Here is a 26,582-nt window from a genome sequence, read left to right as displayed (position 1 = left end):
TGTAAAAAAAAGTTTAAATTAAACCTTTCCCTGGTGAAAAGAGACATACTTTCGATCTTGAAAGTTTGAAATCAGCCCTTTGTAGAACAGCATTTCTGAAGGATGAGCTCATTGTTACAAGGTGCAAAGGTTCCGGGATATCCCCTACACTTTTCCTGTTGAGAAGGTAACCGGTGAAAACCTTTTCCTTAAATCTTGTGTCATACGATTGTATTTAGCAACCTTTTATTTCCTTATCTGTCAATCACAACTGGACTGAACTCAGACTTGTCCTTTTTGTCAATAAGAAATATTGTAAAAATAAATCATGAGTGGTCGATATACGCTCCTACAACACAGAAAAGTTTGGCCAAAATTCAAGATATTCTCAATTAAATGTAGACTAAAGTGAATAAAAACATCTGCCCATTCATTAAGATTTTATTTGACAATCCATCATACATTAGTCTATGGTCAACATATGCAGCCTGTGAACAAGTACTTAAGAAATAATGTCACTAATTCATTTACCATGGTCAAGTCATTCATTTCTATAACAGCTTAACATTGCTTAGGATAAATTAACTTTTTTTTTTAACATTACAAAAGGTTTCATCGCTATTGTTTTTCATAAGTTTCCAGTAAATGATCGATCATTTGTGAGGAAAAACAACAAACTGTTCACTTCCTGTTAATCAGACGACGTAAGTCTTCGTCAACCGTGATGACTCGTGTTTCTATAAACAGAGAGCGCGACTTTATAGATGCTCAGGTCTGAGGGAGGGACATGCTTGAAAAAAAAAAAACAATTGACTCCTGTTGAACAACTTTCAATGATGATGTCATTGTCTTTCTTCATCAAGATAGCAACCATGGTAACAAAGTGACAACAATGTCATCACATTTTGTTCTTGTATCCAGTTAGATAAATCATTTTCATAAACACGCCCCATTTTCATTCATTCATTCATTCAGTTTAAATGTCATGAAAATCTATATATTTGATTCAAGAATAAGCAATGAAGCATTTTTGTATAATTATAACTATTTATAACTGGTGATTATTTCTCGTTTCTTTTAAGAGATAAAATATGATCTAATATGAGAGTGTATCTGTGATGAAAAACACAAAAACAAGAACAATAAAAAAGGGAAAGAAAATGGTGAGAAATCATCAGACGAGGAGGCGGGACAGGTGCTGAGGATTTCCTTTGATCATGAAGACTTCCCTCCCAAAATACATTTTGTTGTGTTAGTATATATATAGTTGACATCTGTGGACGCCACTTCAATTTGACCAGACGCAACATGACCAGGGTCAGCCTCATGACGGTAATTCTGAAATTGACCGCTAGGGTCGCTGATCACAAACTTTGAGTGTCTTCACTTTATTTCTCTACCTGTGTCTTTTTTTAAAAATTATTTGCAGGTCGTCTTCAGTGTCCTGCTCCTATTCAGCCACTCGAGTTTCCACGGCGCAAATGTCAGAGCCCTGAAATGCCAGAGCCGGGAGCGCATCGAGCACAAGTTAGACACGTTTTATCAGAGGAAAGTGATGTTCCCGGAGCTGCCGACGAACCTGCACAAGACGACTTGTGAGCAGGTGTCCAGAGAGATGAAGACAGACCAGAGGCACAGATCTCTGTCTCCCTGGACATACAGGTGAGTTGGTATGGCTTCATTTACTTTTGTTTTTTTGTCATCCCTTCTGTCATAGTAGGTATTTCATTTCAACCTCAATACTCGTATTTCTGTGTCTCAGTGGAGCAGTTCTAAAAAAAAAACATACACTAAAAGTCCTCAAAACATCTTTATTTACTTTATATACTGTGTGTGGATTTTCTATATAGCAAACGTAATGTACATTATAAAACTGATATATGTTTAGTACAATCGATAACAATCCAAAAGTAGTTGGGTGTGTCCTCATTGAGGGGGAAAAAACACTAGATGGCGCTCTCTCCTATCTTTGGTTTAATTTTGATCTCTATCTGACTCTTTGCACGTTCTTGATCAGGGCTTTGAGAACACCCCCAAAAGAACCTAATAAATAAAACAAGTAACACTCGTTTGAATTTATTTTACGGTTTATTTACTGAAAGGCTTATTATGCTGTTTGAAAATACAATTAGCTTACCCACAGATATATAAACTAATATTTTAAATATTTTGTTAATCCTAAAAAATAAATGATCTATATAATAATTACTTTTGTTTAGCTGTGTTAATAAAAAAATATGATGCAGCTACAGTATATTAGTCTATATAACAGGGTTTCAACAAAAATGTGTTGTCAAACTGAATAATAATAATAATAATAATAATAATGGTATTTTGTTCTGTTAAATTTAAATTGTATGCTTCATGCCTCATATTAATGTTTTATTTTTATTTTTACCAAGGGTCTACCTCAATGAAACATTTCCGTTTAAAATCGTCATGGCGGAATGTCTCTGTGGAGGCTGTATCATCGACCAAAAGGAGGACATGAGATACAACTCTGTGCCTGTGTTGGCGCCGTTCTTGGTCCTGAAGAAGTCACGGTGTCCGTGGGACGCGAACAAATACACAATTGAACGGATGATTATTAAAATCCCTGTGGCCTGCACGTGTGTTACTCCCAGGTACAACTGAGATTCAATTTCAATGTAATTTGTGCCAAATTGTGTTACTAAGAACTAGTACTGTTGATATGCTATATGCTATCTGAGGTGCTGATTTTACAATTTGTTTGAACTGAATGTTCTCAATATTTATATTTTATATTTAATATAATTTCAGTATTTCAGTGAAAGTCCAGATATTTTAGAGAAAAAAAATACAAAAGTTAGTTCTCAAAACCATGATCCAAAAGGTTGGGTTGCAAAGGCAGCAGTCTCAGTGAAGATGTCCATGACTCTTTCGGGGGATTTTTGTTAGTTTTTTCCCACAGACAACTAAGTGTTTTTGTTATTATTCTGGGCCCTGAACCGACATTTTGAACGTTTTTTCTAATGTTGTAGTGATGTTGAGCATGTTATAAGCTACACTCTTCACATTCTACTTAAAGTACATATGTTGCCAATATGACTTTTACTTGCTGGCTGCAGTTAGCAAATGAACTGTAAACTAACCAGTCACCTTTGAGAAAACAATGAACAACATAATGCACTTCTAAACAGGCATAAGCTAAACTGTATATTATACAGATGAATATTGTTTTTTGGGTTTTTTTTCCAGGTCAATAGAATAAAAACAAACAGCAGCTTGACCCAACATAGCGATATGATGAAAAATGTTAGCACAGCATGAAACATATCAACATTATATACTCGCATATATAAAGCATCAAGAAAAATATTAATTCATTATTTATTTTATAATGGTATTTAAAGCTTTATTTCATGTTTATGTAGTAAAACTGTGGTTCACTGGTATGAAGGTTCTGAATAAAATTGTTCTTATGAGCATCAATGAGCCACAGTTAGTGTCTGTTAATGAAGGATGTGATAAATGCACACAGATGTTGAGGTGGTCTAAAAAATACATTGATGAATTGTGGCTAAAATGTAAACTGCCTTCAGAGCAAAGTCGCCTTTAGAGATTCTAATCCCAAGTGAAAGATGATCGCTGATGCAAACAGGGTTGTTTTGTTGACGTCTTACTGTGAAGATGTGAAGTGACATGAACCTTCTGCACAAGGTTCTCATTGTTGATCCTGACTGTTATCTGTGATGATGGTGACAAAATCTGAATATGTGCTATTTTGTAGAGCTCAAAATAAAAGTGTTTGTGTTGCTACTCTTGTTCGCCTTGTGTCCTTACTGTGCATTTATGCTCATGATGGTCCATTTGAAGAGTTGGCCTTCATCTCATCTAAACACACCTGGAACACAATTGTTCGAAGGTACAGCATGTCACTCTTAATGAGTTGATGGTGGAATGTCTCAGCATATGACTGTATTCAACATATTTGATCCATTAAAGGGTGAATGGTGATACACACCACACACAAATTTGCAACTGGGAACTTGTGACACATTAAAGTCCTGAAATGCCAAATGTGCCTAAATCCTAATATGACCCACAAAAGACTTAATTTCCATAAATACATATGCAGTGCTGGAGGACATGCACCTTGACCCAGAGACAACACAAGGAATACCACGAACACATTTGTTTTTTTTAGACCTCTGGATCACCTTGACCCTGTGATAACACGAGGGTTAAATATGTAAAAAGGATATTAAATTCAATACTAATTAAAAGTTCAACAAAAACTAGATATACTCCAATCCATGCAATTAATAATAATAATATATAATGTAAATCATTTATAATAATATAATGTACATAACCACAACATTAACTACACCATTATCACCGGTCATGTACTTTCAATAAATGTTTAATTGGATTCACTTTTGTATGACTTTTGAAAACCGTGTCAGATGGTTTCAAATAGAGGCTGAGAGAGCTCTCTCTCGCTCAAGTCTGACTAATCCTGCAATATATTCTTAGAATATGGTGGGAGTCCAAAACACCACCAAGATGAATCATTTGAAAGCCTTCTTCCATTCTTTTTACTAACAAACCGATAATTTCTGCTGAAAAAAAAAACATGACCTCCTTTGGCGGAAGTATTTTAATCTCCTTTTACATAGAATTACATTTTACTCAACCTGTCATGAATGATTATCAAGGAGACCCAGGAGAGAAAGACAGTTTAAGATACCAATAATGTATTTTACTTCAACAGTCCCAAAACACATACACTGAACAACACCAAAGAAATCCACAAGATGACGACAAAGTACTCTATCTCAAAATCTGAGTCTTTTCTTAATCTCTTAAATAATTTGAATAATCTAACAAACGCAAGACACACAATCCACTAAAAATAGAAAAAAGAAAGTCAATTATTAAAACAAAATAATTACCAAAAAACACAAGTTACGAAAAGCACAGACAATAAATGTCATTGGAAATCATAATTTCAAGTTAAATCTCAAAGCAAAACTATATCAGTGCTTTGGAATTTCTGGATATTTAACGGGAAGTCCGGTGTATATGAGGGGCTGGATAATTGCAAATTGTTCTCAGTCTTGCGTCATTCGTAAGTCCCGCCACTCACCGTCTGGATACACCCTATATGTTGCTGGCAAACTAGGGGAGACAAGGAGAGAAACAATAAAAGTCCATACAAAATGAAATGTAATGAGTGGAGATCGTAACACAACCTAGTATATTATTACCTCTATTTTTGTACATGACTGACGTGGTATCAATAGTTTTAAAAGCGGCTGATGTGGAACTATCAGTAGTGAAATCAGTAGTAAAGTAAGCAGTTAATGTCACTTACGGTATATCACACGAATAGACATTTCGAAAAGAAGTGTTAGTAAGACAAATACATTCTTCAGTTTTGTTAGTTTAGCACAGAACAAGTTTGGCAATGAACCCGTCCCACTTGTCAAAGCAACAGAGGCAGTCGAACGTTTTTACGCGTCATCTGCTTCCTTCATTGGATTCAGTAGCTCACTGTCATTGGCAGACATTTCAAGTCAAAAGTGTAGATTGAGCTCCACCAGTCTGTATTTGTGAATGATCTTTTGCAAAGACCAGGTGAGCAACTTTACATAAACACAACAACAACAAAAACATGACGTCAGGATTTTGCATTTACTGTATTTGTATGTTTTGCATGACATAAACAATTAAATCCATTTGACATTCAAAAAACTTCAACTTTATCATTCACAAACTTTCCACAAAGTCATAGATCCACGACTTATCTTTACATAATAGTCCAAGCCTTGATAGAAAATTGCTCTATATTTGATTTTGTTTAAAGGAGCCAATCTCAGTAGAACATGTAGGTTCATTGTTAAAAACATATCTGAGGTGGTCTTTAGTGTTCAGTAGACATTAACACAAACATTACAGAAACAGAAACCTTCTTTGGATGTTCAACCTGTGAGCAGCAGATCAATGTCATCGGACACCCTGTTGAAACCACCATTTGATGAAGATGTCATTGTATATGATCTATTTAACTTAAATCCATACATATCAGTTGATAAAATATTGAGATACAATCGGTTGGGGTTAATCCTAAAGCAGGTGAAAGAGAAAACTCTCTACCGATGTTTGTTCTTAACACGTTTTTTGTGGCTCTTCGCTGAAATGTTTGCACAAGTTAACTTACGCTAGATAGAATGTAAACATGTTCCTCCTGAAGCTTCATGAACCAATTATTTTAATAAAGAGCTGTAAAACTCTGTGCCAGGCTGCATTAGACGCTGCTTATACAGTTTAGAGAACAAGAGGCTTATCGGTGTAAACACATATGATCTGCAGAACAAAGAGCCGAAACATGAAATAAAAACAGATAAAATAAATGGCATAACCAGCCAAATATCAAACATTAAGTTGATGAAAAATACATCTCACTATTGCGCTGAATCAGCAAGAGCTCTGGGTGATGGATTCTCTGCAACAAGATTGTTGGGAGTTTGTGTTTAACTAATTTACCACTAGTTTACACCTTTTTTTATTTTTTCAACTTAAACTTAATTGAAACCATCACCTCAACATGTCAAGAGTCCCAAGCTAGTGTAACACTGGAGAAAATCTAACCTTTTTTGACAGAAACACTGATAAAATGTAAATAAATAAAGTTTGCACGAGCACTTCTTTTGTTTATTAGCATTTGTGGCATCAAATGTTTTTGATCTGTGTGTGTGACAGAATACACTCACAAAATGATCAAATGATCCCACAATAGGCATTTGCAGGATAAGTGATCATCATACAGAAGAGATAATTGTTGTGCACCTGCCAGTGTTATCTTTGGTATGATCTGTTGCCGTGACAACTTCACTGTTTTTTTGACCAGACATAAGCGTGTACAGTGTTAGATTGATATCGGCGAATATAAAATGTTCAGGTTCAACTGGTTTGTTGTCGTCTTCTCAAGTCAGCATTTTGGAGCCGACTTTTGGAAGTCATTCCACAACCATATGCGATCTGTAGATTCGTACAACGTTGTGGACACGAGTTTGGAATAAGCACAGCGATTGTACCGCACTGGAAACACATGAAAGTAGCCCCAGTTCGGTGGGTTGGTGAGTGGGATGTTCAAGTATTTCATGCATAAACCCAAATACACATCTTCGATGTACAACGCTTTGACATGAGGGGCTGCCTCTAATAATTTCCTAGCCAAGTCCAAAGACAACACATAGGCAAATCCTAAAGCATAGCGCGGATACACTGGTGGTGAAAAAGCTGACACGGGCAAGTACCATTTGGACTTTGGATTCCTTATGACATGGGCCCTTGTCGCCACCTCTCCAGTTAGGTAGTTGGTCTTTGGAGCATTTAACAACATCTTGACAAGAGTTTCTAAATTAAGAAAGACATCTGAATCAACTTTCATAGCATAAGAAGCTGTAGAGCAGTAGGAGTCCATCCACTTCAGCATCACCATGGTCTTGATGGTCAGGTTCTTGTAGCAGTCCAGGAAGTTGCTCTGGATCAGGTCATGGTGCTCCTGGCTCTCCCTCTGGACATCAAGGTGAGGCACTGGTTGACCACTTTTCAGCCCCAAGACGAAGAAAAGCTTAACCATTTTTCCCATCACCTCGTTTGCCTTTCCCCACGTTTGGCGGATGATGTCACGATGTGCCCGGTTGTTCGGGGCCACAGGAACCATGAGGAGCAGGAAAGGCTTTTTCTCTTCACACGCTTTGGCCTCATTAATAACAAACTGGTAATCGTAGGGATATTCCACAACATATGGACCCGGGGAGACATAAGGGACGGGCTTTGGTGCAGTAGATGGCTTGTGTGTCACAGGACGGATCACAGACGGCGTGGTCAGCTTTGAAGGCGTTCTTTTCCTTGTAGTTTGTATAATTGCCGACTCAGTTCGTGAAGGGAGGTTTGTAGTTGATCGCCTGGGGGCAGCTTTTGGTTTGGGGGGCACAATCTTTTGACTAGACAATGAGCTGCCCAAATATGTTGCGTTGTATTGCTTCAACCATGTTGAATTCCCAATATCCGTGCGGTAAAAGACCAGAATCACCACAAACAGTAGAGAGAAAAAAATGCAGGTTCTTATGCGTCTGGTTTGTGACTTACTGTATTGCTGTCCAAACCTGAGGGGACAGAAAGACCCGTAAAATAATAGAAACACAGTATTTACCAAAAAAAATGCATTTTTGGATAAGGTATTGACTGCACTTAGTGAACAAACACAACTTAAACGTTTATTTTTATTGTCATTCGTTACTCATTGAATAACCAGCTGACCATTACGGCAGATGATTTGTTTACATCTAGTTCTAGTCGAGCTCTCGAACTGAAAGATCACTTCGACAGGTTTACACATCCATTCAAATAAAATATTCTGTTGTGTCCAGTTGTATTGAAATTGTTTTGTTTTTTGTTGTAGTTTTTGACTGTTCTCTTGATCCTGGATACATTTTGTGATATTCATTTAATTTCTTAACTGTATTTTTTACTGTATTAATCGCTTGTTTCACACTTCATGAAGAGGTTTTGACTATATCTTGAATATAATCTAAATTCTCTCTTGACTTACAGATACAATGTTTCTTGACAGCAATAGAATAGATCTCATCCATCAAAGAACACCGTCATCACAGTGTGCAGTTCAAGTGCAGTCCTATCTCGTGTCAGCGATGATCGTCAAAGATGGTAAAGTCGTACATACCACTGTCCAGGCGAGAAATATCCACATGTTGGCATGTTAATACTTCTCCTGTCGTGCCCAAAGAACAAGTCACATGATAGCAGTCGTCTGATAGAATCATGACAGGACTGGTTATGCGACTGTTGATGAGTCTTACACTAAAAATCCTTTACGGGAAAGAATGCATCGTATTGTCAAAGAGCTCATCCTGCTGCCAACATTCAAACAGGTGTTTCCTATCGCCCCACAGTTCATGTAACCATAGCACCTTTTCCACCTGCTACACACCTTAGCAAGCTCCGCCCATTCTTTAGTCCTCTCCTATCACAAAGGAAAGGTGCTAGTTCTTCTACACCAAGACCCTCCCCTCTTGAACTGATGACTCTGTGTTGTGTGTACTTTACATGGGCGGGGACTTGGGTGTCGAGTCAATGAAAAATTACCCATTTTTGTGAGATGGTGAGTTGATAATGTACTGTTATATATATACTGTATATACATTTCTTACAGGAAAATTCAAATACTTTAAATTTTTATTCAATTGAAACAATATGTAAAACACACTTTTCCAGAATTTTTGCTTTTTTGTTAGTTCAAGGCTGTGTAAAGGGTGGCGGGAGACCCCAAGGAAAATTCAAATGTGTCTGATTGTTGAAACATAAGAATTATTATCAGTTCCTTCTGCCAATTGTAAGGCCAAAAAACTGCCTTTACTGTCTTCTCTTCTCCCTTCAATCCTTTTTAGGATACTTGGTTTTCAAATGTATTTCTTATACCTGGGGGAAAACCAGGTGTTTTTCACTGCCATGTTTAGATTTGAAAGTCACTGGGAGCAAGCTACAAATGAACACAACACGTCTGTTATTTAAATATGTTTGTAACATGATTAGTGAAATCGATCTATTGGTTTGGCAGGAAATGTGAGGTAACAAATGAAATCAAATCTTTTACACTCCTGCTTTAAAGTCTTAATCCTTTGGTGATCCTTAAGTGAGATTCTGGGGGTAATGTCGAAATTCCCATGGTTGTATTTTTCATGACATTTACCTTATACACACACATCAAACTGGTGTTGCATCGCATTGGTTTCACACACACTTATGCGCACACACATACAGACAGAGCTTAATGCTTATTGTTGGTGTGTAATTATTTAATTATAATTCAAATCATTAAATACAATTCCTGTGTGTCTATGCATGTTTTTGGAACCAGATACTCTTATTCCCATCAAAGTTCTGAAAGAAGTTTGGGCTGGGTCCACACAAAAGAAAACAGAGGAACAACTGAACCTACTCAATAGGTTATGCTTTTGCAGAACCTGTTAGCTCGGCGAGGAGAGTCAGGCCACGTAGGACTGAAAGACACTTCCTGGATAAAAACACACGGATCAGATTACTATTTAGTAGCAATAATAATAAGGATGATGATGATGATAATAATAATATAAGTGTGTCCTTAACATATGCATTACACTGAAAATTATTTTAGATACCATTATATTAGGTTGTGTTTATTATTATATAGTTATGTTATTACTCTGTTTTTGAATGTTTTATTTCTGAAGGTTCCCTGTTCTCCTTTCATGTGATGCGTTTCATAAAACACAATAGTATGACCGCTTATATATTATTTTATGTTTGTCCTAAATGTTATACCAGCATCTGACCCTTTTGATAAACAATGTCTATGACAAATTATTCTTCATGTATAAATAATAAAACAGACGCTTGATAATTCTCATATTTCATTATTGTTTTTAATTTATAACTAAATGTGTTTAATGTATTTGTTTCTGTTTTCACATGTGTTTGGTTTTTCTTTTGAAATGAGTGTCTTGATTTTAAGTGTATAAAAATGTACTGGTTGAAATGGAAATTTATTTTACATGTGTTAACTAAATTTGTTCGTTATAAAACACAAGATAACTGACTATGCTTAATATATTTATTTTAGTTTACAGGATCCAGGATCACTCCGCTCACACCGCCGACGTCATTGTTAAACGTCATGACGTTTGCATACGTTTCACGCACACGCTGCATTCGACGTCCTGCGTCATTTCTTCCAACACATCCGCCGCTTCCTGGCCGGCCCAACTGTCTCAGTGACCCGTTACTCGTCCCTCGTCACACCGGTCTCTGTCCGGAGCTGCGGCCCTTATGGCCGGAGAAGACGGTCCAGATCTGCAAGACCACTGCTGAAGTTCCGGCAGGTATGAAATAATCTTTCATTTCGAGAGCTCGACTAGAACTAGATGTAAACAAATGAACTGATTTACAGTGTTTTTACCATTGTTGTCACACACTGGAGATTTCAATTGATCACTTATTTATCTCACATATATATGAAAAAACAGTTCATTCTTTTTTAAAAGCATCACTTTTAGCAGCTTTTATGTGTAATATTATTTTTCTCATCACTCTGGGATGGATATTAGAACAGTTCCAGGAACACAAAATCACTTTCAACACTTTCCGTTGTACTCATTTTATGCACTTTATAAAATGTTAAATTGTATTTTGATCTATGTTTAAGTTTTCATTTATTCATGTTTGCTTATGGAACCAGAGAATATTCTTAGTTGATGGAACCTTCACTGCAGCGAGAATTCTGACCCGCTCTTGTAGAAGAACTCACATTTCCCCAATCCTGAAATAGAACTCTTCACTGGCTGCCAGTTTCTTTCAGGATCAATTTTAAAATTCTGGTTCTTACTTTCAGATCTATTCATGGTCAGGCTCCTCCCTGCATCACTGATCTGATCCAGCCTTACACCTCAGCTCGGGCTCTGAGGTCTGTGGATCAGAATCGAATGATGGTTTCTGAACACGTTTTCTGGCATATTAAAACTTTTTCCATTTGATGCATTTTATTTGAATTTTAAAATATATATAATATCCAATGTTGTTTTTATATTACATTTCTTTTTTTAAATGTGTATAAAATTACATTTAGACAATATATTTTATGACATTTTAACACTATTTTCTATTTGATGCATTTTAAACAATTTCCCAAAGGAGACCTCCTGAGGGATCAATAAAGTTTTACCTTACCTTACCTTATTTAAATTGCATATTTTATATATTTCACAATGTTGTGTTTTTTTTTGTTTTTTTACAAATATTTAAAAGAAATGTAATATAATTAAATAAAAAAATTAAAACATTTGCATAATAACCTTTTTCCTCCTGTGTTCCTCGTCCTGTGTTTATCTTATTTGTGTCTTGATCTTAAGTATATATTTTAACTGTGTATTGTTTTTGATTGTTAAAGCGCTTTGTGACCCTGGTGTGAAAAGGCGCTTTACAAATAACTATTACTTACTTACTTACTTACTTACTAACAATGCCAGTACAAATATTTCTGAGTCTATACACACTGAAGTAAATGTATTACATCATCCAGTTTCAATTGTATTGAAGGAATTACTTTGTTGAAATCCCAGCATGGTCAGAAAACAGAATACAAATAGCAGTATTTATGTATTAATAAATGTGTGTATGTATGTATTTATGTATTTTATAACAAAGACATAAAGGCCCCAAAACATCAAAGCATACGCTGAGATCTGATGCGCCCAGTCTAAACATCATGCTAGCCTTTATAAATAAAATAAAAAATATCTATAATTGCAATAATGCTGAGGTAAATCTCAGTTGTTACATCATTAAAAAAGTGAGAGATGCTAGTCAAATATGATACAGACAGAAAGAGTAGGAGACAGGTGCTTTAAATAATGAGTGAAAAGCCTGTCAAATGACCTTAGAATCGTAGGGTTTACATATCAGAGTGAGATCCCTTTATTACCAGTGTTGTAAACACAACGTAGGAATTTTGTGCGGTGAAAATAAAATCCAAATTAGATTATGACTAAACTAGGAACCAAAAAGTCTATTCCAGGTTTGATTTATTATCTGTTGTTGCAATAATGCTGGACAAATGACAATATAATGTTAACAAGATTGCTGAACTATTTACATTTATGAACTTTATTATCATGAAACCATGTCCTCATTTTTAAAAAGGCCTCTAGGTGGCACTCTCTGATACATATAATCCTTTGTTATTTGTAGTGCCGCCTATTGAAACCTCACCAGGTGTCATCAAACGCCATCGACCCAACACTATTCAATACCTCAGTTCAAATGGTTCAAATCCCAACTGTATGCTGTGAGAAAACACACAAAACAATGAGCAGAAATCTATGTATTGTTTATGATTGACACTCCTGGCAGGATCTGTAGGTAACTTTATTCACACGTGTTCTTTTGACGATTGTCAGCAGCGTCCGGGCCGGAGCGTGCTGGAGTCCGTGGTCGAGGTGATGGTATTGGATTCGGGTGCAGTCCTCATGGATCCGTCGGAGGATGGAGGCGTTCCCGCCAGAAAGGCCAGCTCGGAACCAGAGAAGAAAACAAAAGCCAAACCCCCGGTCAACAAGACCAAAGTCCTGAGGAAGGACCGGGTGTCCGTCAATGGAATCCAGACGCCCAGCGCTCCGATAACGAGACGCCCTTCTTCCATAGGCGGGGTCACCTCCAGGCTCTCTGGTCCCAGTCAAGCTACAGGCTCCTGCATCCGGCGCAGCGAGAGCACCTGCACCGTCAACTACTCTCCGGGGCTGACCGGAGGTCGGCTGAGATCCGCCACCTCGCTTCCCCACATCGCCAGAGGGACCGCCGCAAAACCTACCGTCACCGTCACCGCTCCCAAACCCTGTCTCCTGGCCTCACTCAGACCCGTGAACCTGGTCGTGGAAAAAAACATCTTCTTTCAGTCGGACTTTAAGTACGAGCCTCAGTTCGAGTACCTCACGCCGGAGCCCAGGAAAGTCCTGGACAAGCACAAGGAGGGTTCAGGACTTTTCCTGGAACAGGTCAGGAACGGTGAGGTCACACCTGTGAGGTCGGATTGACATCATTCTTTTTCCCCTTTAGGCGGTCCAAATCATGGAGTGCGTTCTGAAGAAGTTTGGCTCCTACGAGAGGTTCGAGGAGCTGACAGCCGGTAGTCCGCTCCCTAAAAGCCAAGTCTGGTCGGCCGTGCGCAAGTATCTGCAGAAGGAAGGCTGCGTCGGAGAGGTGAGGACAGTTTTCTTATTTTGTTCAGGGCTATTTTGTTGGGGGCCACAAGTGGCCCTCTGACTCCATCTATGCAGCCCACATTAGGTCATGAGAATACTATACAACTGAAAAATCTCTTTTTGGTTTTATATTTTCATATATTTATAGTCTTTTTATCACATCTTTAAATAATTGTGTATATACAATTTAATATTAGAAAATGTATTTTATGGCATAATAATATTTTTTTTCCATTTTATGCATTTTATTTAAATTGTAAAATATATAAAGTATGCAATGCTGTTTTTTATATTACAACGTTTAACAAAATAAATATAAAATTAAATATCAAATGTATTTTATGACATAACATTTATTCCATTTGATTTAAACAGTAAAATATATAAAATCAATGTTTTTTTTTAATCAAATATTTAAACGAAATGTATAAAAAAAATAAAGTAAAATCATTTTTTATAAATAATAATAATAATAAAAAAAATTTTTTAAACTTATATAAAATAACATTTTAGAATATTTATTTTATCGCATAATAACAAGTTTGTTTTATGGAATTATAACGCTTTTTCAATTTGATGCATTGTATATCTTATATATTTTACAATGGGTTTTTTTGTTTGTTTTTTTTACAACTATTTAAACGAAATGTAATATAATTAAATAAAAAATAAAAAATGTATGGTGTAATAACCTCTTCTTTGTTTTACCATTTGATGCATTTTATTTTACTGTAACTGTAAAATATATTTATTATGCAATGCTGATTTCTTTATACTTTTTTATAATTTCTTTTTTCATTTCATTTAAAATCAAATTAGGACTACAAGCTTATTTTAGAATGTCCTTTTATGTTATTTATTTAAAGTTTTCCCATTGTATTGAAGTCTTTATTACTTTCTTTTTTGACTTCAGGGCCCCTGTTTAACAGTCACAGTCTTTAATGAGACCCCTGTTATGCCCACTCCTGGGCAGTGAAGATGTTTTCGATTCAAACAAGTTTTTTGCAGATTGTGGTGCGTCTGTCTGACGAGCTGCTGTCTCAAGCGGTGATGGTCCTGGAAAACTGTCGTCCCACCCTGATCATCAACATAGCTGGAGCGCGGCAGCACTGGCTGGAAGGACTGCTGAGACATGAAATAGGTTTGTTCTTTTTTATATTGAAATGATCTTGATGAGATTTCGATAACCTGATGATGATGGTGAAAACTTTTGAATGGTCACAGGAACACATTATCTGCGGGGTGTGAACAACAATCTCCAGCCGTGGTCCACCCCAGAGGGCAGGAAGCAGTTCAACCTTAAATCAGCAAATCCGACCGAGGAGGGTCTGGCCAGCCTGCACAACGTGTTGCTACGGAAACAGCCGTACCTGTGGCGCGCTGCCCTGCTCTACTACACCGTCTACCATGCCGCTAGCATGAGCTTCAGCCAACTGTTCGAGCAGATCGGACGCTTTGTCCAGGACCCGGACATCCGCTGGGAGTACTGTCTGCGGGCCAAGAGAGGACAGACGGACACGTCCAAGCCAGGTAGACACGCATGCACGCAGGTGCAAGAAACGCACACAGTCGTCTGTATTTTCCAACATTGTTGACAGAAATATCCTCACGGACGATTCCAATGGTGAAACATGAAGAGATGTTGTTCCTCCGTTAGGTTGCTTCAGTAAAGATCAAGTTTACCTGGACGGAATCATTCGGATCCTCCGGTACAGAAGAGAAATAGACTTCAGGACGTTGACGTCGTTGGGAAAGGTGAGTAGAACCAGAGACATTTACTGAAAATAACCTTTATTTATATCATAATGTGAATAAAAGGATGACGTAAACCACCAGTCTTTAATAACAGAATGTGTTTATATACGACACAAATTCGAATTTTCATGATCATAGTAAATACACTATTGTATTATTTGTAATTGTTATGATGTCTAAAGATTGATTTGTATCTACAAAGGTTAAAGCACTAACAAATAGTATTCCCTATAATAATCCTTCGAAAATTGGTCAGTACGTCTAAAAAAATGGAGAAATTATAAAATTGAGGTGGGCCTGTTGGTGGCAGGTGTTTCCCCCTAGTGGATGAATATCTTCATTACACGTAATTCAACTAGCTGCACTCCAGTCATCAAATAATCGTGTGTAGGACTGAAATTAAAACTTAAATATGTCAAACTATTTAATTCATCATATTATTAAAGGGGTTCCCTTATTAGACTATTATAGTTTATAATAAAGACTATTAGATTTTTCAGTAAATAAATAAATAAGAAATTGGAACAATTGGAATATTAGAATATTAAACCCTATGTGGAAAAAAACCAAATCCATTAATTAAAAAAATATTGGTTGCCTTTCAAATTCAATATAAAAATGTTGGTATAACCATAATACATTTTTTGTATTTTATCTATTTATTTTTTAATTGTTATATTTTGAATTATTATACTTTACTAATACAAAGGCATTACCATATCAAGTGATGTACATAATTTTTCTTAACTTTTAACATTACATTTTAGTTCAGCTCATTTTTAAATTTGAAAGACCACTTACGAAAATGTAATAAATGGTTTGTATCTTGTTTAGACTATTGCAACAGTTTATTTTCGAGTCTAAACAAGAAGGAGCTGTCTCGCCTGCCGTTTATACAAAACTTCTGACCCGCTCTAGTAGAAGAACTCACATTTCCCCGATCCTTGATTTTCGGGGACTCATGTGTTTGTCTTATGTGTCTTGCCCTTTTACAGTATATATTTTAGTTGTATATTGTTTTTGATTGTTAAAGTGCTTTGTGACCCTGGTCTAGAAAGGCGCTTTAAAAATAACCTTTACTTACTTACTTACTTAAATATGCAGTTTAATGATACTTGATAGAGTGATCCGGCTGTCCCTGCAGGTGTCCTATGAAGACGTGGACCGGCTGCGTCACTTGGCGGAACTTTCCCGCACCAGGATCCCACACTTCATGCCCGACCAGGACTCTTACCTGAAACACCTGGATCACATCGTCGTGGTCAACGGCCTGGACGACGACTCCTTGCAGGAGCTGCTGCCCTGACACTGCTGACGTCAGCAAGTATTTCTCTGCCTGGCATCAGGATGTGAACAAGGGAAACCACCATGGACAACCATGTTGCACCTCTGCATGTCACCGTTACTGGGATTATACCTCAATACTCTTCGTCATAATCAGCAACTATATAGAAACCACTGTGTGTGTATAGACTCACACAGTCACTTATCGATGGTTTTACTTTGAACGAGCAAACTGAATGTCACTGGTTTTAGCTTTATATTTATTTATTTTTGACGTTTTATGCCTTAGATAGCGTTTTAAGAAGAACACCAAGGACACATTTGAAGTCTCAGGATATTTTAAAAACTGACAAGTGCCATCAGCTTAAATTGTCTAATGGAGTATCTGTGAAATTACTTGAAAGTCAGGGTCATGGAATAGTAGGAAGGACACGACAGCATTAAGGAACTGCTTTGCCTTTAAATGCCCCTAAAGAAAATGCCAGAAATGTCTGTATTTATTACCTATTTCATGTTGAGTTTTATTTTTATTTGTATGTATGTTTATTTTATATTGAATCTGCTTTAATGAGAACTGATGGGAACTAGAAAAACATCCATATTTTTCTTTACTGGATATATCCCAACGTTTTTTTTTATTATTCGTTTTAAGACGTTTTTATTTGTTCAGGCTTTTCCTTGATTTTCTGGAACTCCTGTTGTGTTATCAGTTTTATCTTGACCTTTAAAGTATATACTTTATCGAATATTGTTTTGATTGTTTAAGCGCTTTGTGACCCTGGTCTGGAAAAGCGCTATACAAATAAAAAATACTTACTTACTTACTTACATATATTAATTGCAATGAGCTCAATTGGACAGCAGGAGGCAGTAGCAACATAATATTAAAGACAATTCTTGTGGCAGCTCACTAAAACAGAAGGAAAGTGGATTTGTAAATCCAGAAAACTCCCCAAATAATCATCTGTTCTTTGTTTCATTATCAACATTTCTTAAAATTGTCATTTTTTGTTCATCTGTTTTTTTTAGTTATTTTGCCAACATATGAATAAGGATTAATAAGTGTCCACAAACAAAAACAAGTTAGGTAAATGGAGTCAAAATAACCTATTTTGATTTAAAGGAAAATGTAAACAGCACTTATATCCAGTCAGTATTGAGATCTTCCACCATGACCTTAAGTGGTTTCTTTTATCAGTGTTCTTGTTGCTCTTTAAATATCTCAATTATTCTTAGGAATGTTTGGCTTCCTGCAGTTACAGTATTTTTGCTGTGAAAAAATGGTTTGATATTTATCTTCGAAGACATTTAAGGGGGTATGTTTTAAACCACTCAGAGTCAAACGCTAACCTTGTGAGTAACCAGCTGATCACATTGACTCAACAGCACTTAAACCGAGGGTTAAAGGCCAGGCTTTCTTGAGGCTTTGTCTTGTGACAGTGTTAGAAGTAGGATTGTGACGTGTCTAGAAGTGTATACAGCGTTTGATGATTGTGAAGGAGTGACAGGAGGTCATATGTGACTTACGACATATTAAGACCAATTTAAATTTCATTTTTATTGGCGCTTTGTGGATAAAATGGAATTTGATTCAAGGTCTAAGCATGTCTCCTAAGGGCTCTAACAAATCACTCGAGCACCAGAGATGGTTGCTAAGTGCTCAATGTGTAGCAAGATACAGAAGCAATAGTGGTCTCTGGTCTCCCTCCATCTGACTCAACTGGCAAAAGGTTCTAAAATAAAAAATGAATTGGATTTTTTCTCTGTGTCGCAGTGACTCCACGATGAGTCTCTGAAGGATGACACAAATATTTGTGGCTGAAGAACTTTAGAAAAACTCTTATTACGGGTCATTTCAGTGCCCGATTACTGGCACTTAATAGAGAAGATGTCAAACTATTAATTCACATGAATGAAGGCAGATTTCTGTACTTTTGTTTTTAGCTTTTAAGCAGCTGCAGTTAGCTTGTTAGCGCGCCTTTTGAAGGCTTTTGTCAGCTCCTCTTCATTGCTAGCTGTATGTAACTGCTGTTTTTTCTAATTGTCAACATTTTCCAAGACGAGATTGTTTTATCACTTGGTTGTCTTGGAACGGTCCACCGGCCAACATTTTTTTAACTAGCCAACACTATTCACATTTGTGTTTGATCATGTATTTGATGTGTTCCAGCAGGTTGCCACGGCAACCATCAACACTGTATTTTTAAGCGACGACTGTTGGAAGTGTCTTGAATTAAGTTATTTATTAAAAACTTTCCACATGATGTTGGCTCATATTTTCAAACCCTAACTTTCCCCTTAATCCTATGCCTGGATAAATATTTTTTCAATCTTGCGTAATGCTGCTGTAATGCGATATCATTTTTGTGGCTGACAAAGGTGTCATCCATGTTGGTCAGCCTCTCACAAGTCAGGTATGCCAAACCCTGGCCATGATGTCATTAAACATGACCTGCAATATAATACAATGTCTTTGGCATTGGCCCACATTCATACTACTAGACCGATAATGCATTGAAACCCTGAGTTACAAGGAAGTAAAGGTTATAATGCCACAAATTGTTTTTTTTTTTTTTTTAAACACCCTTCTCACCACTTCTGTACTTTATACTTGTGTCACACTTGTACTCTTTTACTGTTGTGTCACGGTTACGTTTATCATTTTACTTATCACCGTTTCACTTTTAAAATGTATGGTTTATGTTATGTTCATCTTTTTTGTGAACTTTCTACCGGGACAATTCAAATTTTCCATTCATATCAATAAATATGCAGACGACACAGATTTACCCAATAAGTGATTCTTAAGCCATTGATCCGTGCCTTCACAGATAACATCCTCTGTGCCATGTCTTCAAAAGTAACTTGTAAAGCCCATCTACAAAATCTTGACACTGATTAAGACTCATTTCTGTAGTTATACATTGTAAAAAAGCTAACCTCATGACAGATCATTTACAGTCGTGCTGCTGCCTTTCTGATCGTCTACAAACCCTGATATTTAACATGTTTACACAAAATATACAAATATCTGCTCACATGGATTACAAAGTTAGTATTTTATGTTTTGAAACTCTCGACCTAGCAGTAGAACTCTAACATTACAAACATGTACAACCAGTGCTGGTGAACAGAGCAAACGACAGAGCAGAAGTCCTTTAAATAAAAATGGTTTATTCTCTTTCAATATAGCTTTTGTTCTATTCATAGCAGAAAAGAGCCTCTACACCACTCAGTGCTAATATCTGGAACGGGGATCTCCGGTCAACACAGCATCATATCACGGACAAACGTCGTCATAGCACAACATCGGCTTGTAATGATCCAACAACAGTCTCTTTGCTTATTAAAAACAACTTTAGAGTCGTGAAGGGAAGAGGAGAAGGAGGAGGAGGAGAGGAGGAGGAAAGGAGGAAGGGCAGGTCTGGTTTCAGATATGACTTTACAGCGCAGATTCCCTGGGCTCTGACGGGAGAAGTTAAATCTGTGCATGTTTGTGTTTGCTGCAAAACTGACATCTTGCTCCAGTATGGCTGTTGATGTGGAGAGATTTCTGCCACGAAAAGGTCACAAGTTGAGGTAACAAATAGATTTCCTGGCAGAGAAAGTGAGAGAAAGAAAGTCAGCTGACAATTATTTGGATTCCGTTATACAAACCAGTTGATTACAGTATATTCAAGTTCAGAGAATAAATGCTGTTGTCAATTCTAATCCATTTCCTGGACAGCGCCGGGTCATTGCAACCGTTTTAGTCAGAAGCCAAACAATAAAACGGCTCCCATTTATCTGTTTGACTAACGATTAGTTGTCCATTATCTCCCATTTGATATTTTACTTGTATTAATAATTATGCAATTAATTAGTTTACAACTGCTTAATTTCTAGTTTAACCACATTTTTTTGTCCTGCAAATTAATTATATATTCCCCAGTCTATAATGGAGACTTGGTACATAATATATCCGCATTAAATTATGACTTTGTTACATGCATCTCTCTCTGCACCTCAAAACAAATAAAATGGCCCATAAGGACATTTTGACCTTTGGACCAGGTAGAGTTGGAAACATCACCTGCTCTCAGGTCATCATGTTGCGTTGGAGCTGTTTATTGCCTTTGTGCCGTCTGTGTTGGCGTTCGCATGCTCCTTCACCACTGGATCTGTGAGACAAGATACTCAATGTAGCGTAAAAATACACTAAAACAAACTGTAGAAAGATCAATCGTCTTCTGTCTCCATCATAAATGCTGTCTTGGGGGAAAAAGATCACCTTGCAGTAGCTTAAGAACAACAGACTTATATCCGTTTTAAAAAACAGTTTCATGTCGTAGGAAGGAGCAGAGACGAGAGGACAGAGACAGGACAGGTTCTTACAGAAGTACGGGTGCTGCATAGCCTCGGCCGCTGTCAGTCTCTGTTGGTGATCGTAGCGCAGCAGCTTGTCCAGCAGGTCCAGAGCTTCTGGACTCACCAGGTGCTTGTTCTCGGACTGGATGAACTGCTCCCAGCGCTTCCGGGTTTGCCTTGACACACAAAGACCCCTCATTACGGACTTTAAAATCACGCCTCACGCCAGGTCATGACACAATTACATGTGTAATCGCCGCCGGTCATGTGAGCAACAGGATGATGTCATACTCACTGTCCCAACAGGTCTTTAAAGCGAGTGTCCAGTTCTATATGATATTTGTGCACGTAGCCAAAGAGCTCGTCCGTGCCAAGGACCTTGGCGATACGAACCAGCTGAAAGAATAGATGGACAGGAGCGATAAGAAACCAAGAAGATTTGCATCAACTATGGAGCTATATGTGGCAACTCAATCCATCCTCCAAATACAGATTTACAAGGCCGCCATACCTGGTCATAATTGTCCTGGCCGTGGAAAAAGGGCTCTTTCAAAAAGATCATGCTCGCCAACATGCAGCCGAGGCTCCACATGTCCAAACTATAGTCATACATCTGAGGAGGAAACAAGAGGACATTCAGCCTCCAGCACAGACCATGAATCAGGGCAGGACGGCAGGTACCTGATAGTCCACTAGCAGCTCTGGGCCTTTGAAATAGCGGGAGGCCACCCTGACGTTATATTCCTGAGCGGGGTGGTAAAACTCTGCCAAACCCCAGTCTATTAGACGAAGCTGGAGGGAAAGGATTCAAGACATTAAACTCCACTTAAAGACACAGCTTAAAAAAAACAATGTGTGAGCAAAGCACCTTTCTCAGCTGGTGGTCGATCATCACATTATGAGGCTTCACGTCTCTGTGCATGATGCCCATACTATGACAGTAGTCCAGAGCCTGGAGAGAGACACGCTTGTTTACAACTCAAAGATTGGCTCCAGGGTTTCCTTCTACCACAAACACTGTGGTGACCCACACACTGAAACTACTTTGTTTGGGTTATGGTCTCCATCATTATCCTCCAGGGTAAAATGGCTGTGGCTTCCTTCATGATTTTTGCAGCCACAGTACACAGTCAACAAGTTCCTGTTGCTGCCTCCAGGTGTGAGGAACAAATATTAAGAGGATAAATTACCTTAAGTAGCTCATACATGTAGTAACGGATATCATAGTCGGTCAGCTTCTGGTAAAGCTCCTACAAAAACAAGAGCAAATAAAGGGTATGAAAAAGAATCAGTGCATGTGTAACAGAGTCAAGCGTTACGAATGTTACGCATGATGGATATCAGTACGTAGGCTTGGACGCCAATTCTCTTCTTGTTTGCAAAGATTAAGTACCTTAAAATCTGTGTTATTGATGCACTCAAAGACAAGCGCTGGAGTTCGGGACTGCAAAGAGAGGATGACAAAAGGCTTAACTGAGGGAAGCAGCAGGTCGGTTGAGATCATTTCCACACCATGAACACACAAGTCTCAGGCAGAGCCAGATTATCGCTCCTGGCGTTCTGATGTCGGACTTCTACCTACCACCGGGTCTTTGACCGTGTCCACCAGGCGGATGATGTTGGTTCCTCCGCGCAGGTTTTCGAGAATCTTTATCTCTCGTTTGATCTTCTTCTTCTTCACTGGCTAAAAGAGTGACGAGAACTTTAGTTTAACATTACATTTATTAAAAAGTGGTTTAACACCTTGCTTTTATTTTTCTAAATAAAAAATACAGAATAAAACTATAACAATAATAGAACCCAATGTTCAAATGCTAAAACTACCCGTTAATTCACTTAATATATAAAAGGAAATCTACACAACTTATCTGATTTCGTCACAGTGAGGAATTGTCAGATTCTTAAGACATCTTAGTGTTCAATTTTAGATCTTGTGCCCGTTTATCTAAATATATTCTTAGATCAGATTGGCAAGTATGTACATTTTACAGCAGTACTCAATAAAGGAATAAAGAATAAAGACTCACGAATGACTAAAGAACAAATCTTACACAAGTGATTTATTTTTAACAAACAACAATGAAGTAACAGCTAAAATATGTTTACCATCGAAGCAAAACTTCATTATGCGATCGCAAATATCACAAAACACTAATTTCAAGGCTAAATGAGGTCCCCAAGTCTCCAAAAGGGTCCTGACCCACAATAACATTACAAATAGGTTTTATGATCTGCACGTCTTACAATAACCCAAGGGAAAATAAAACGGACACAGAACCAACAAGAATAGACAAGACCAAGGAATTTAAGTTTTGCTCACCTTGAGGATTTTCACCACTACTTTCTCGTTGTTGGTCACATTTATGGCCTCGAATACTTCACTGTATTTCCCCCTGCCCAGCTTGCGTACCAGTTGATAGTTGTCTTGATTGCTGGAAAAAAACAGTTAATTGTGTGAAAAGGGTTAAAACGTACCAAACCCTTAATAAGTAGAGGATATTATAGACGTGTATCAGGACGGAAGTTTGTGTTTAATTCAACATGTTATTCTGGTTACTATGGTCAGGTTAAAGTTTACATTTTGTGAATTGTTGTATTGCCATTTACATGGACTTAAGAGAATCATTCACCTCCAGTTTGGCACATGTGCATCGTAGTCCCAGTATTCTCTGTTCTTCTGTGTGTTGACATCAGTGTAAACTCGAGCTTTGCTGCTCGCTGGCGTGGACCCAGGCATCGCTCGCTTTGTGGGTCTGTGACCTCCCAATGAATACTTGTTGGCCTGGTACTGGAAGGCAGCACACCCACTCTCCCGGATACTTGGTTCTAGGACCGTTGGACTGCTGTAAGCATTGGCTTTGGCTACTCTCGCTCCAGGAGGAAAAGCGTCAGTCGGATCCGACGCGGCTGCTGTGCACAGAGAAAGAGCTACGATGATGGAGTTTGTGACGCCCCTGAGCAGGATGTTTGGCAGGATGGGATGAAGACCCGCCAGCTGCAGGAAGACACAGCAAAGGTGAGACCACGCTGAAGAGAGAAGAAACACTTTCAAATCAATCACATTACCACCAATCATAGCATTGATTCAAGACACGTTCTTAGAGAAATGAAAGATGTGAAGCCGTGATTTAAAGAGACTGGCGAGATTAGATAGCAGTTTAGCAGGAGGACAACACAGCAGGTCTTTAAAGCAGGACTTTAAATCAGTTGATAAAAATGATCACACACCCAATAACGTCCAGAATTACTTTTCGGCAGAAGGTTGAAAAGTAAACCATAATAGAAATCATCCTTAAAACATACTATAAGATCTCCACTGTTTGACTGCATCATACATTTGCATAACTTACCACAAAATTAAACTGACATTAAAAAAAGCTCTTCCTGAAAGTGTCGTGCACCAACAGATAAATCGCAATCATTTCTAGAATGATGATCAGTGTGCAGAGATCGACAAGTATTGCTCCTGTATACCTTCAGACGTACTTTCAACACCGCTGTAACAAAGACCGATCTATGGAATAAAGCACAGACGTGGGTATCGGACTTTTATCGTGTAAATCCACCTCAACAGGGTCTGACATGCATCAGAGACACAATGGGAATCTGGTAATGAGCCTTTATTTCTCACAAAAGCAGATCGCATCTGTAGTGATCATAGTGCAGTTGTATTTATAGTAAAGTCAATTCCAAAATGTCACAGCGACACCGATCCATCTGTAATTTAGTCTATCTATTATTGTGAATTGACAAGATAACTTGCTGGTACAGCATACTACTTACGCTCTATAAATATAAATTACTTACTTACTTTTAATTTTAAAGACACATGTTTAATAGGCCTTATAATTTTAGTTTATTAAAGATATCTTATTCTGCTGCACTCCTGGCTTCTTTTAAACATTTTATACATGCCATTGGTTACGGTTACACGACTTATGTACCTAAGATGTAGTGACTTTTGATTCTGCATTATGCTTTCCACGATTTATTTTTAAAGCCACTGCAGGTTTGCTGATGGTTTTTGATGCGAATTGCTTTAGATAAATAATTATATAGTTTATAAACACGACTTTGTTTCCAATAAGTATTTTCATGAATTCAAAAATATCACCCAGGAAACCCTTAGAATTATGCGACAAATCCCCTCCACATAGTAGTGTCCTGTCTTCTAGCTGTCCAGAATATGGCCACTCGATAAGATGAGAAACATAAAACCAGTCTTGGATCGATCCTAACGACAGTTTGTAGTATTGACTGAAACTCAACCTTCGTCAGTTTGACTGGATGTGCAGCATTTTTAACTCGAGACATTCCACAATACGTTAAACTAGGGGGGGGGGGGGAATGAAGCGTTTTCCTTCATATTTAAATAAGAAGGCGATATTAAATGTTTAAAATGAACTGGTGTGCGTCTAAAGAGCGTCACAACCACCGTGAAATTCAAAGATCTAGTTCAACTTTACCGCATTTAAGTTGAAGCATCTCGCATCTTCCTGCAGCGCTAGCTAGCTTGTGACCAACCGTCTCTCTTTTCAACGAACCCTGGAATAAAACCCCGACATCCGAGAGCAACTCTGCACATTCCAGGCATGTATACATTTTGGTAAATCTCGGGCATTTATCGCAGCGAAGAAGAATATAGTCGGTGTTCGTGTAAATGGCGAGAGTAATAGCGGGGGCTAAAGTTAGCCGGCTAACCTCGTCGTAGAATCGTTGAGTCCGCCCGACATCGACGTTAGCATTAGCTCGTTAGCAGCAGCAGAATCTTCCGTCCGGAACCGCGACGCTGGGCCAGCAGCCCTCAGCTGATCGATACCGTGTGAATAACTGGAAATATCCGAGATTGATCAGAATTGTCAAGACTGGCGGTGGCGCTGCCTCTGCCAGGGATGGGCTTCCCTTTTGCGGTAAACATCAACCGGAAGTAAACGCGGAGTTTCGGCGACCTGAAAAATCCAACCAGGGGTGTAAACAAATTTAACTGGAATCTATTTAATATTAAAGGAAAATATGTTACAATTGTTTTTATTATTTTTTAATTTACAATAAATCAAAGGCCCCGTCGATTTATATATCACATTTTATAGTGTAACACACATTTAAATGTTGTTCATATTTAGGAGATGCTATTATCGTCGCGTTTTCAAATATAAAATACATAATATTGATAAAACAGATCTATTTATCTTAAATCGTCGGATTACTGAGAAGGACGTAATATCCAAATAAATTCTGCTAATGTTAGATTTAAAAGTCTGTTGCATCTATATACATGTTGTGATGGTGGTAGTAAATAGTAAAATAAAAATATGGTTGTACATTTTAATGTTTTAAATGATCATTTTAAAATAATTCCTCTGATGATTGGTCAAATGAATCTTTACCGATGCAATATAATACCTTTCGAAACTTGAGTGAATTAAAGCA

The 26,582-nt window shown here is 37.7% G+C and overlaps 4 protein-coding genes across 6 annotated transcripts; 2 read left to right on the top strand and 2 right to left on the bottom strand.

The window, feature by feature from the left end:
- Window positions 1–1,287: 1,287 nt before the first annotated feature.
- LOC148077702 (interleukin-17C-like) lies at window positions 1,288–2,613 on the top strand. Its single transcript, XM_087793243.1, has 3 exons — window positions 1,288–1,311; window positions 1,409–1,641; window positions 2,382–2,613. The coding sequence occupies exons 1-3, from the start codon at window positions 1,288–1,290 to the stop codon at window positions 2,611–2,613; spliced, it is 489 nt and encodes a 162-aa protein (XP_087649369.1).
- Window positions 2,614–5,541: 2,928 nt separating this feature from the next.
- Window positions 5,542–8,909, bottom strand: LOC148077701 (beta-1,3-galactosyltransferase 5-like). The gene is made up of 2 exons (XM_087793380.1): window positions 8,699–8,909; window positions 5,542–8,120 (listed from the first exon to the last, which is right to left on the bottom strand). Exons 1-2 carry the CDS (start codon window positions 8,731–8,733, stop codon window positions 6,938–6,940), a joined length of 1,218 nt encoding a protein of 405 aa, XP_087649506.1. The 5' UTR covers window positions 8,734–8,909; the 3' UTR covers window positions 5,542–6,937.
- A 3,425-nt stretch (window positions 8,910–12,334) lies between these two features.
- Window positions 12,335–17,675, top strand: kiaa0895l. Its single transcript, XM_087794405.1, has 7 exons — window positions 12,335–12,407; window positions 12,969–13,559; window positions 13,621–13,764; window positions 14,775–14,907; window positions 14,991–15,296; window positions 15,424–15,521; window positions 16,666–17,675. The coding sequence occupies exons 1-7, from the start codon at window positions 12,366–12,368 to the stop codon at window positions 16,825–16,827; spliced, it is 1,476 nt and encodes a 491-aa protein (XP_087650531.1). The 5' UTR covers window positions 12,335–12,365; the 3' UTR covers window positions 16,828–17,675.
- A 2,284-nt stretch (window positions 17,676–19,959) lies between these two features.
- Window positions 19,960–26,059, bottom strand: LOC148077699 (casein kinase II subunit alpha'-like). Of its 3 annotated transcripts, XM_087794401.1 has the most exons (13): window positions 25,854–26,057; window positions 23,783–24,147; window positions 23,473–23,584; window positions 22,735–22,836; window positions 22,546–22,596; window positions 22,343–22,402; window positions 22,021–22,104; window positions 21,834–21,944; window positions 21,664–21,765; window positions 21,448–21,548; window positions 21,180–21,328; window positions 20,878–20,965; window positions 19,960–20,400 (listed from the first exon to the last, which is right to left on the bottom strand). In XM_087794401.1, exons 2-12 carry the CDS (start codon window positions 23,887–23,889, stop codon window positions 20,892–20,894), a joined length of 1,053 nt encoding a protein of 350 aa, XP_087650527.1. In that variant the 5' UTR covers window positions 23,890–24,147; window positions 25,854–26,057; the 3' UTR covers window positions 19,960–20,400; window positions 20,878–20,891. The 3 variants fall into 3 exon arrangements, with proteins under 3 accessions (XP_087650527.1, XP_087650529.1, XP_087650528.1); XM_087794403.1 differs by lacking the exon at window positions 22,546–22,596 and having other exon boundaries at window positions 25,854–26,059; XM_087794402.1 differs by lacking the exon at window positions 25,854–26,057 and having other exon boundaries at window positions 23,783–24,163.
- Between the last annotated feature and the right edge of the window lie 523 nt (window positions 26,060–26,582).

This window comes from Callionymus lyra, chromosome 6, assembly GCF_982586985.1.
Source record: "Callionymus lyra chromosome 6, fCalLyr1.hap1.1, whole genome shotgun sequence".
NCBI lineage: Eukaryota > Metazoa > Chordata > Actinopteri > Syngnathiformes > Callionymidae > Callionymus > Callionymus lyra.
Note: the sequence above shows the minus strand (reverse complement) of the source record. Positions and strands in the feature narration are given on the sequence as shown.